The sequence below is a fragment of the Neopsephotus bourkii genome, unplaced genomic scaffold (genome assembly GCF_033783945.1).
Source record: "Neopsephotus bourkii isolate Nb327-2 ecotype Australia unplaced genomic scaffold, CSIRO-AGI_Nbou_v1 NB_730, whole genome shotgun sequence".
Taxonomy (NCBI): domain Eukaryota; kingdom Metazoa; phylum Chordata; class Aves; order Psittaciformes; family Psittacidae; genus Neopsephotus; species Neopsephotus bourkii.
The window spans coordinates 944429-956768 of NW_026901228.1; the positions used below are offsets into that span (position 1 = coordinate 944429).

Consider the following 12340-nt stretch of genomic DNA (forward strand, 5'->3'; position numbering starts at 1 on the left):
TGACAGTACATACATAATCTGATGTCTGGTTTTGAATCTTGCTAGCATTTATATGAGAAAATTGTTTTAGAGGGAAACAAAGTATCAAGGCGGAATGTTTAAATTGTCAATGGACCTCTTCATGTAACTGAATTTCAAAAACATATTTAAAGATTCTTTTTTTTTGAATATTAATTTTTTAAGCACAGTGGATTCTGTTGAAAGCCTGTCGTTAGCGTAATACAGCTTGTAGAGCACACCTTTTTCAATTCAAGTTACATGACACGGCCGAGTTATTACCTCAGTCTGGTATCTTTTGGTGTGAAACAGAGGCATAAAAGGGACGGCTGTTTTTCACATAGCCTGAAGGATTCAGCAAAAGCTGGAGCTGTCTAAACCCTGGCGACTCTGAAAACCCCTCTTGCCCTCTGCATGTCCGCCATGGAGAAGGTGCCAATCTGAGGGTAGAGTTCTAGTCCTGGCCTTTAGGATGAGGGGAGGAGGAGCGCCCACAGAAGGGACATGGTAAGAAGAGGAGAAGCTTGGCTATATCCACTTCCTATGTACTTTCCTCCTTTATTAACAATGAAAAAGGAACACCATTCCTTTTTTTTTTCTTTTTTTCTTTTTTTCTTTTATTACACTTTGTCAAGCTCCTGGCTCTGGAGGATTAATTCTGTTCATGAAGACAGAACAATGGGATTACCAACAAAACCACCATCAGGTGAATGAAAGAGCTGATATTATAATTGCAGCCATTATAGGACTATTTTTGGGTTTTATGTGTGTATTTGGTTTTGTAATGTAAGCATGTAAATGTTTGGTAGTTTTAGAATCAATTTTAGATAAGTTGACTGGAGTAACTTTTCTTAATCTAAATTGATCTTCTTATTGCAAGTTCATTTTCTGCCTGAAAAAATGCAAAAGATAGGGTAGTTGCAGTGTATTTTCAAGCAAGAATTACGTATGCAGTGCTTGTACTGGGCAAAATTGCTCTGTTATGAGATATTGGAAAGTTCTTAAACTCAGGAATGAGATAGGGCCCTCTTGAGACATGAACATCAGAATCCCTTAAATATGTTAAAGTTTGACCAGAGTGCTTTTTTCTAGCTTTTCTCTTCAGTTTGCAAGTGATTTTGTACTTTATAGCCATCAGATTATTTTTTTGACTTGGTGGATTTTTGTTGAATAATATTGTCACAGAAAAATCTTTGTATTTAGCCATGTCTGATTACATTCACCTGCAAATCCTCAAGTAAGATTCACCTGATTACATATGTTCATGTGCTCTGCAACTAAAAATGACATCACTGTGTTTAATTTTGTTTTAATTTCTCTTCCTGAGCTTCACCACCTCAGACAGTGCCACGTACTGGAAATGGAAAGGACTTGCTCGATGTACATTTTAGGATAATTGAGAAGTTGATGCATAAGAGGTGCCTTTTCTGCTACTGAGGCTCTGCTGTCAGAGCAGAACCCTGTGTCACCTATCCTGCAGTACATACGCTACCATACCTAGTTAGTTCCTCTATTTTGAGTCCCTATCAAGTATGCTTTTATTTTCATAGTATTTATCCTCACTGTTTCATCCTTGCAGATGATGATTCAGCTGCTTCCCAGTGCAGTTTATTCCATTGACTAATTGCTCTATTAAGGCTATTTTCCTCTTATCTAACTTGACTTCCTTTTCCTATTAGATTGTTATTCCTTTATGATCATATTAAATTCATTTGTACAAGTGAAATTAAGTATTCATATTTCCTCAGGGTTTGGGATGCGTTTTAATGCTACAGAAATGTGCCTGGCCTGTCTTTAATTTGAGATGATATGGGGCATTTTGTTTTGTCTGTCTTCCCTGCAAGTTTCTCTGAGTGGTGTAGTGATACGGCTACACTGGGAGGAGAAATTATCTGTAGCCTTTAGGAAGCATTTAACCAATTTTAGGGACCAGCTGATAGTTATTTATTTTTTAATGTGTGGCAGGGTGAGGTTTGGATGCTACTGGGCATCTGTGGCAGGAGTATTGCATGGCTTTTCTCAACACCTCCTCCTTTGCAGGTCACTGGGGCCGGTGTGTGGGTGACTGTGGCTCGGGGGGCATTCGGAGTCGAGCCGTCTGGTGCACCCACGTGGAGGGCTGGACAACGTACCACGCAAACTGCGACCAGAAGGACAAGCCCGAAAGCCAGAGGAGGTGCTTTAAAATCTGTGACTGGCACGTGGAGCTGTTTGAGTGGGAGGTTTCGGCATGGGACAGGTGTGGGCGTATCTCCTCTGCTGGTGGTGAGGTGGGAGCTGGGGCTTGTGTCACCGCGCAGCACGGGCTGCAGCGCCGGAGCGTCCGCTGCCTCCAGAAGCTCAACAGAACTATTGTTGCCAATGAAATATGTGAGTATTTCACACCACAGCCACCTGCTGAGCAAGCCTGCCTGGTGCCCTGCCCGCGGGACTGTGTTGTGTCCGAGTTCTCTGGCTGGTCTGAGTGCGGCACAGGCTGCGCCAAGAGCTTGCAGTACCGGACAAGGGCGGTCATTGCTCCTCCTCTCTACGGGGGTGCCCCGTGCCCAAATCTCACCGAATCCAGAGCCTGCAGCACTCCTGCCTGTCCTCTCGGGGAGGAGGAGCACACCTACAGCCTTCGAGTGGGACCTTGGGGTGAATGCCAGCTGCCCCATCCTCAAGACATTGACCTGGCAGGGAGGACTATGCCTGATTTGGGTTCAGACTCTGGAGAGCCAAGCACATCTGGACTTCAAGGCTATAAACCCCACCACCGTCCCAGGGAGGTGGAGATCGGTTACCAAACCAGGCAGGTCAGGTGCGTAAGGAGCGACGGAAAAAATGCAGCGCTGAGGTAAGGGTGCTTTGTCTTCTATTTCATCCCCAGTGGATTTGTTTGATGGAGTGCTTGCTGTGCATGGCAGCACCACAGCAAACATGCTCCCATTCTTGACTTCTTAATGCAAATTTTTATGTGCTTTCTTTATGGTCTTTTTGTTTGTTTGTTAGTTAATGTAATTCCCTTCTTGTAAAGCTCGCGTATGCTGAATATTTGGCATCCTTCTATGAATTGTTACTGTTTAATTCAGTTTATGTTTTTAATAATTCTCTCTTTTTTTTTTTTTGTTGTTTTGAAGAAACATCAAGAAAATTGAAATATATATCACTTTGTACTGTTGCTGGGCCCTGGCTGTGGGAGAGGGAGGTTTCCTTCTCAGTCATGTACTGCATATATTTGTCAGAAGAGGCTAAAATTGCACCAGATTAAACTCCTTCATTCTTACAAATCACCACTGGATAAAATAAGTCTGAAAAATTTGGCCTTGAGAGTTTACTAAAACATATTTCTTGGAAAGATAGATTAATGAGCAAACCTGTGCTTGTCTCCTGCTTAATGAGTCTTCCTGTCTGGGTGTAACCCTTGGATGCTGATACGAGATAGGTGACTTGCATGTCTGCCCTTGGTAGTGGTTGTTGATTTGTGTCCCCATGTGTTCTTTCTAATAATTTCTCTTAGTAGGTTGCTTTGCTATAGTTCAAATGTGAAAGTTACAGTAATGTGCAGCAAATAATCACGGAATCATTAGGGTTGGAAGGGACCTCTAGAGATCATCCCCCCTGACAAGGCAGGACCTAGGGCAGGTTACAAAGGGACATGTCCAGGCAGCCTTTGAATATCTCCAGAGAGGGAAGCTCCACAAACCTCTCTGGGCAGCCTGTTCCAGTGCTTTGCCACCCTCAATGTAAAGAACTTTTTCCTCATGTTGAGGTGAAGCTTCTTGTGTTTTAGTCTATGGCCATTGCTCATCCTCCTGTCGCTGGGTACCACTGAAAATCGCATTTAAATTTAAGCACTCTTAAGCTTTTGTATTTCACCTCCAGTTGGATTTCGTAGAATCATAGAATAGTTTGGGTTGGAAGGTACCTTAAGGATCATCTAGTTCCAACCGCTCAGCCTTCTGCTACACCAGGTTGCTCAAAGCCCTGTCCAACCTGGCCTTGAACACTTCCAGGGATGGAGCACCCAGTTTCTCAAGGCAACCTGTTCCAGTGCCTCACCACCCTCACTGTGAAGAACTTCTTCCTCGTATATAATCTACATCCTTCTTATGCTGCGGACCAGAGAGCAGTACTCCAGGTGGAGTCTCATGAGAGCGGAGGGGGAGGATCACCTCCCTTGACATCCTTTTGATGCAGCCCAGGATATGGTTGTCTTTCTGGGCTGAGTGCACATTGCTGGGTTATGTTGACCTTCCCATCAACCAACCCCCCCTCAGGGCTGCTCTCAATCCATTTCCTGACCAGCCTGTATTTGTGCTTGAGATTGCCCTGACCAGTGTGCAGGGTCTTACACTTGGCCTTGTTGAACTTCATGATGTTTGCATGGGCCCATCTCTCCAGCCTGCCAAGGTGCCTCTGAATGGCATCCCTTCCCTACATCAGGTCGACTGCACCACACAGCTTGGTGTCATTGGCAAACTTGCTGAAGGTGCACTCAACCCCACTGTCTATGTTGCTGACAAAGATGTTAAACAGCACCAGTCCTAATACTGACCTCTGAAGGACACCACTTTTCAGTGGTCTTCCCTTGAATATCAAACTGCTGACTACAACTGTTGGAGTGCGATTATCCAGCCAGTTCCTTATCCGCAGAGTGGTCCATCCACCAGATCCATGCCTCTCCAGTTTAGAGACAAGGATGTCTTGTGGGATAGTGTCATGTGCTTTGCACAAGCCCGGGTACATGACGTCAGTCATTCTTCCGTTATCCAGCTATGCTGTAACCCCAGTGTAGAAGGCCATCAAATTTGTTAGGCATGATTTGCACTTAGTGAAGCCATGTTGACTGTCACCAATTATCTCCTTCTTTGCCATGTGCCTTAGCATAGTTTCCAGGAGGATCTGCTTCATAATTATGCTGGGCATGGAGGTAAGACTGACTGGCCTGTAGTTCCCTGTGTCCTTTATTCCCTTTTTAAAAATGGGTGTTATGTTTCCCCTTTTCCAGTCAGTGGGAGCATCGGTGGACTGCCACGATTTCTCAAATATGATGAACAGAGCTTAACCACTTCACCTTCCTGTTCTCTCAGTATGGAAGTGCCTCATCCATGGAGGTGGATGCATCTCATCAGGCCCCATGGACTTGTGCACTTTCAGGTTCCTGAGCAAGTGCCAGGAGCTATACATGACTGAGAAACTGAGTTCTGACAAAGTGAAGATTTCTGGAGAACTTTCTGTGTTCTATTTTTCAAGGATATTAGAAGTTGTTGAAAAAAATCCTGCTCCTGAATTTTGCAGAAATCAATCTGTTTCTCAGTAATCTATACCTCCTAGCACCTGCACAAGCTCAAATGACAGAGAAAAGGGGTTATTTTACGTCCAACTCTCTACCCCTGTTAGTGCCTGCACACATACTGAGGTGAAAATATACATTCTAGCCTTTCTCTTACCCCCTCCTATTACACCTATGGTAAAGTGCAGATTTTTTCTTACTGGTTGGAAGAAAGTCAAGCTTTGTGAACTGTTCCAGCAGTTTCTAACATCCTGACTTTATTACTTGTCTCTAAATATATGCTGATTCTAAATATACAGATTTTTATGCTCATGTAGCTGCTTGACTTTAATGGAGTCACTTGTGATTTGTGCTGCCATGCAACCAGCAGCAGGTTTATGTCTGCTAAAACTTGTTAGCTGTTCTTCTGATGCTTGTATCTCATTCCTTATCGGAGGCTCTGGGAAGGGGATTCTCATTTTGTTAAAACTTCACTTGCTCTGCCCTCACACACTCACTGCTATATTTCTGTAAGAATGGGGAATGGAAGACACTGTATGTTTCTATAGGTATTTACTTTTTGTTGTGTTCCTGTGTGAGTTATTTGCTGAATATCTGGATGACAGTGCAGAAGGTCCCAGGAGCTTTAGTTTTAGTGACTCTACTGCTGATCAAGTTGTCTCTTTCCCTGCTCCTTTCTGTTTCTTTTCTTGTGGATGTAACCCTCTTTTTGGGAGTGCACAGGTCCATTAGCAGCCTCCTGGCAGACTTTTCATGCTGAGCCTGTGTCCCAGATCTACTGCAGAGAGAGCTGAGTCTGATCCATCCCTTACTTCAAATACAAGAGGAAAGCACATCAGTTGAATAGAGCACAATTGGTCATGTCATGTTACAGAGTTGAGGTGGTCACACACTTTTCCTTTCTCTTTTTGCACCCAAAATCCAAACCTAAAAATCCAGCGTAAAATCCAGTCTGTGTTTAATTTCAGGGCTGGAGTGTCACTGATACCAAATATGCCTGACAATGACTCTCTTTAAGCCTTAAGGTAATGACCTCCTTGTTCTGTTGTGCAACGTATTAGCTGCCATTCTTCTTAAGAATGGGCCTGATCTTGCAGATGTTGCTTTACATGAGCGATGATATTTTGGCTACTGATAAAGAAGAGTAAATGTATTTGCATAACCCTGTAGCAGGGTTTGGCAGGCAGCCAAGCGTCTGCTGTAAAACTGGGAAGAAGCACCTTGTTTGTGCTTTTTCATTTTCTTGGCAGTGGCTTCCTATTTCAGCTAACACCGTTGAGTAAGTACCGATGAGAGATATAAATTCAATATCTGGAAAAATGAGGCAAGAGAGTGGAATATCCCAAGATGTGCTGTAACAGCGGGCTCTGAGCTGCTGGTTTGCCAGGGCTTTGCCATCAGCCTCACCTCCTGCTGCTGCCTGATTCTTGAAGGAAAGTGGGAGATATTAGGAGTGGTCAGCTGAGTGATCCAAGTGATCACCCTGAGTGATTCAAGCCATGTGATGAGGACAGGAACCGTCTGCTCATCTCGCCTCCTAATTTATAATGCAATGGCAAAGATGCTTAATTAATTATCAAGGTTTTTTAGTTTGTTGGTGTCTAATCTCAGGGTTGTGGAGCAGCCAGCAAGGATGGCAAGCAGCAGTAGCAGCCACTGTGCTCACTGGCAGGTGATGGTTCCTGGTGTGCTCCTTAGCATGGCAGATGGTACTTTGCCAAAAATTGGATTTTGATGGGCTTGGGTGCAGACTGTTTTTTAAAGACTAAAAGATTGAACATGTTAATTTCTTATGGATGTCAGATTGCTGGCAAGACATTAATTTTGGCCTCTTTGCTAAAAAATTTGTGATTGATGGGAATGGCAAATTCCTTGCTGCTGTGTCCATTTTCTTGTGAAATAGGTGGCAGTGGTGGGAAATGTGCCTGATGTTTGAGTTTTTCACTGGTGCTTATATTATAGAATCATAGAATTGTTAGGGTTGGAAAGGACCTTAAGGTCATCTAGTTCCAACCCCCCTGCCATGGGCAGGGGCAACTCACACTAAACCACGTCACCTGAGGCTCTCTCAAACCTGGCCAGGGATGGAGCATTCACAACCTCCCTGGGCAACCTCACCCTCACAGTAAAGAACTTCCTCCTTATATTCAATCTAAACTTCCCCTTTTTAAGTTTGAGCCCGTTACCCCTTGTCCTGTCACTACAGTCCCTAATGAAGAGTCCCTCCCCAGCATCCCTATAGGCCCCCTTCAGATACTGGAAGGCTGCTATGAGGTCTCCACACAGCCTTCTCTTCTCCAGGCTGAACAGCCCCAACTTTCTCAGCCTGTCTTCATATGGGAGGTGCTCCAGTCCCTTGATCATTCTCGTGGCCCTCCTCTGGACTTGTTCCAACAATTCCATTCCTTTTTATGTTGAGGACACCAGAACTGCACACAATACTTCAGGTGAGGTCTCAGGAGAGCAGAGTAGAGGGGCAGGATCAGCTCCTCCACCCTGCTGGTCACACTTCTTTTGATGCAGTCCAGGATGCAGTTGGCTTTAAGGGCTGCAAGTGCACACTGCTGGCTCATGCTCATGTTCTCATTGACCAGCACCCCGAAGTCCTTCTCCACAGGGCTGCTCTGAATCTCTTCTCTGCCCAACCTGTAGCTGTGCCTGGGATTGCTCCGACCCAGGTGTAGGACCTTGCACTTGTCATAGTTAAACTTCATGAGGTTGGCATCAGCCCACCTCACGAGCGTGTCAAGGTCCTGGATGGCATTCCTTCCGTCCAGCGTATCAACCGAACCACACAGCGTGGTGTCATTGGCAAACTTGCTGAGGGCGCACTCAATCCCACTGTCCATGTCACCACAAAGATGTTGAACAAGACCAGTCCCAACACCAATCCCTGAGGAACACCACTTGTTACTGGTCTCCAGCCGGACACTGAGCCATTGACCATGACTCTTTGTGTGCGGCCATCCAGCCAGTTCTTTATCTACCGAGTGGTCCACCTATGAAACTGATGTCTCTCCAATTTCGAGACAAGGATGTCATGTGGGGCAGTGTCGAATGCTTTGCACAAGTCCAGGTAGATGATGTCAACTGCTCTACCCCTGTCTGTCAGTTCCATAGCCCCATCATAAAAGGCCACCAAATTAGTCAGGCAGGATTTCCCCTTAGTGAAGCCATGCTGGCTGTCACCAGCACCTTGTTGTTTTTCATTTGCCTTAGCATGCCTTCCAGGAGGATCTGCTCCAAGATTTTGCCAGGCACAGAGGTGAGACTGACTGGTCTGTAATTGCCCGGGTCATCCATTTTCCCCTTCTTGAAAATGGGGGTTATATTTCCATTTTTCCAGTCGTCGGGAGTTTCACCTGACTGTCATGATTTTTCAAATATGATGGACAGTGGCTTAGCAACTTCATTCACCATCTAAATTATGCCATCAAAACCTGAAAAAAAAGGTTCTTCAGTTTTACACTAAACCCTCAGTAGAAGCCAAAGAATTGTTTGCATTAGAAGGAAAATATTTTTTGCATTTAAATAAGTGGCCTGGTGAAGATCTTTGTGTCTGTACCAACCTTAACAGTGCAAGCAAAAATCCTAGCAATTTTAAAGGCAAAAACTGTAAGTAGGAATTACTTGGAGAGGTGCACAAACGTGGAAGATTGGGTATGCTTTATCAGGGAAACAGGCAGGAGAATGTTTTTTTTCAGTTTAGAGGTTCAACATTTGTCAAAATGGAAGAAAAAGGGAAAAAAGGAAGAGGAAAGGGAAGGACAGACTCTTTTGAAAACACTTAACGACAACTGAACAGCAGAACGTCAACAGATAGTAAGAGGTTCATTTCTGCTCAGAAAAAGAAACTGGTGTAGAAATTTTATATTTGTGAAAATAAAAGGGGCAACATCAAAATAGAATGATTTGATGGATCTGATTTGAAGCTCTGAAAGAGTTTTAAAATTCATATAGAATTCGGATTTCATTCTGTTTCAGAAAAAAGTTTGTTTTGCATTGTATCTCATATTCAGTAAAAAATCAAGCATAAGCACTTCAATACATTTAAAAATAATAACAAAAAAAACCTCTGGAAAAGTTGCAAGAAATGAATGTGCTAGAACTTCTACTCTTTTAGCTTTTCTGTCTTGTCACAGTTGTGGCAAAACTTCTGCATAGTGCAACAAAGTTATTTAGGTTAGACACTAAATTGTCATTTAGGGAAACGAGTGCCCATAGCTAGACCTTGAGCTCCTAAATAAATTTAATCTGATTTTCTAACCTTATGTGTATGCTCACTAAGCATACTGAGAAGTTAGTCAGGTTTAGGGCTTTATTATTATATGGATTAGGAGTCCTTTCAGGTATGTATTTCTTAAACTCTTCATTCTATGTATTAGATGACAGCAGTAATATAATAGAGTTGGATTTGAGCTTGTTTACTTTTGCCTTTGTAAGTGGAAAATTTAGGTCAAACTCACTCAAGGAATAACCCATCCGACAAGGCTGAGGTAGAGCAGCAGTCAGCTCTTTTGTTTGCCTCTATAATTTGAATTCCCATTACCCATTTCGTAGTGTGTTGTACTTGACCACTGTGCTGTTGTATGTTTATAGGAAAAAAATATTTGCAGTTCCTAGTGTTGACATTCTTCTATTACCTGGATGAATACAAAATTTTGCATTCCAGGGTGGAAACTCTGTGCTGTAATATGCTATTTGGTGGTTGTGATTCTGATCTGGAAGAGGAGATGTGTGTTCACATTCCTCCCAATAACTGTAGGAATCAAGTCTCAGTGCTCAGGCTTGTGGATAAATTCCTGAGCTATTGGATAAGGAGATTTTATTTTCTAGGGTTTTTTTTTTTAAGTTTAGTTTCTCATTTCCTTTGCTTTTACTAAAATAACCTAAAACAAAGGAATACCAACTGCTTTTTTATTTTCAATAAGATTTTAGAAGGTGTCCAATAATAATTGGGCTTTTTTCTTCTGTTTACAAACTGTGCTAAAAGCCGTCTGCTTCTGTAGCTTTAAGATCTCAGTGTCTATCTAAGTAGAGCAAATATAAGTCAGCATTTCTTTTTAGTTGAAATAGACAATTTGGTGTGGTAAGTTTTGGAGATATCAAAACTTAGACATCTTAGACACCAAAGCCCTATGTTTATTTGGATTATAAGTCTCCCAGCTCCCTTTCCCTTTGTCAGCTGTATGGCAGGCAAATATCCCTCATCTTCTGTACCATGCTGGTGCAGAACGGGCCAGTATTTCTTCTGCCAAAGAAGCCTCCACTACATAATTATCTAAAATAGCTTTGGCAGCCCTTGAGGACCCTAAAATACATTACAAATCCTTGAAAGTATGCCTGTTAACACTGATTGTCAGAAGGGAAAATTTGTTTTGATGCTGCTAGAAACATGGCAAAACTGTATCCATTATTAGACCCTAACATTATTAGCCAGTTGCAAAGAGCAGGTAGTGTTTATTGCAGCAGCATGTAAGGTTGGGTCATTAGTTACAGAGTAGGAGGCGACTTTAGGAAAGGGGAAAAAATACGTGTTATTATCAGGTGTAGCTTAGCTCGCTTCAAGATTTTCTTGCTCTGCAGTGTGTGGGTTTGAGCATGCATTTCCTGGTGAGGCTTGAGACTCCTCAGGAGCCTTCCTGAGCTGCCAGGGCAGAGTCTGGCTGCTGAAGCAGTATCCTGTCCTCCTTGTGCTGCCTTTTGTACCAGCAGCGTAGGCATGGTGATAGCTTCTTAATGTGTCAAGTTATTTAGGAGATGATCCTTTCAGTGTTTAAGGTTCAACAATAACCACCTGTCTCTTCCTCTGATGTAAGGAAAAACATTTGCCTTTCATTCTGAATGCATTGATATGGTTCCAAAAGGAAACCAGGGTTAATTTTTGTCCTGTGCCCAACCTGATTTAATGATGCGTTGCTAGTCAGTCTTCCTCATTTTTCCTGCTGATACATATGTTTCCACCTATTTCCTTGTGGTGGATGTCATGACTGTGTAGACTGTAAGGCATATAGCATGGATGCACTGAGCTGTTGGGAAATTTACCATGCTTTGGTGAGTTGCTTGGTGGTCCAGAGCAGAAGGGTGGCGTGTTCCAGCCTGAAACTGCAGTTACCATATCTTGTGGCGGAGAGTGTGGCTGGAGATGGAGGACCAGAGCAGCGCTGCTCTGCTGGCAGCAGCCTGTAGTTACAGTCACAGAGGACGTGGAGCTGCACAGTAGGGAGTGATATGTGGGGATGCTTTTTCTCTTCTTGCTTTTTGGGTTGTAGCTGCAGGACTGTGTAAGTGTAAAAGAAGCATGAGTAGGCTTCCTTTGGTTTAATGTATTTTTTTTTTATGTGTGGTTTATTCCCGTTCAATACATGAGAAAGTAAGGGGGCTCTCTGCCACTTGAGCAAGTTGGGTTGTGAAACAATTCATGTGGTTTTACAGTATCAATCCAAGAGTGTAACGTAGGAAAAAGTATCAATCACATAAGTACCTTACTATATCACAGTTACAAGATTTGACTCCCAAGAAGATCTAACCTGATATATTAATACATGGAAAGTTATTTTAAAAACAGGGCTTACATAGTATTTTCTGTTCCCAGGATCTCTGTCCTCTCCCTGCCAGTATGGAAACAACTACAACAGTGCAAATACACATCTGGTTTGTGGCCTCCAATCAGAGAGTATCTTGCCTGTCTGGGCTTTGTCTGTGTTAGATTGTCCTAAATACACTTGCAACATGAAAGGCTGTGTGTAAATTTTATGCAAAAGCGTGTTTTTACATTTGTCTTTGTGCTGCTCAGTGTCACAATTAATTTGACTTTGAGGCTCTGAATGAGTAGGTACAAGTTAATTAGATTTTCTTTCTGTTAGGCAGTTGCATGCAATTCTCCCTCAAAAACTTACTTGAGCAGAAGAAGGTGGAAATTGCTAGCTCCACATCTTGTTCACCTTTAGGTCAACAAAGTTATTTCTTCAGCCTTTTATAGTAGGAGCAGTGCAGGGGCTTTCAGGAAAAGAAACAGCTGTTCAGTCTTGGAATGCTTCAAAGCGTTTTGCAAAAAGCAAGGATGGT

General features: G+C 43.0%; 1 protein-coding gene across 3 annotated transcripts in view; it reads left to right on the top strand.

Annotated features, from left to right (window-relative positions):
• The window catches only part of THSD7B (thrombospondin type 1 domain containing 7B), a 349927-nt gene that overhangs the window by 119755 nt on the left and 217832 nt on the right, over positions 1-12340 (top strand). For 2 of the 3 annotated variants that reach the window (XM_061354341.1, XM_061354343.1), the window contains exons 1-2: positions 265-703; positions 2038-2833. In XM_061354341.1, coding sequence (XP_061210325.1) covers positions 502-703; positions 2038-2833 — 998 coding nt within the window. In that variant the 5' untranslated portion in view covers positions 265-501. Of the gene's footprint in view, positions 1-264; positions 704-2037; positions 2834-12340 lie in introns of those variants that run through there. The other variant, XM_061354342.1, reaches the window with a different exon arrangement.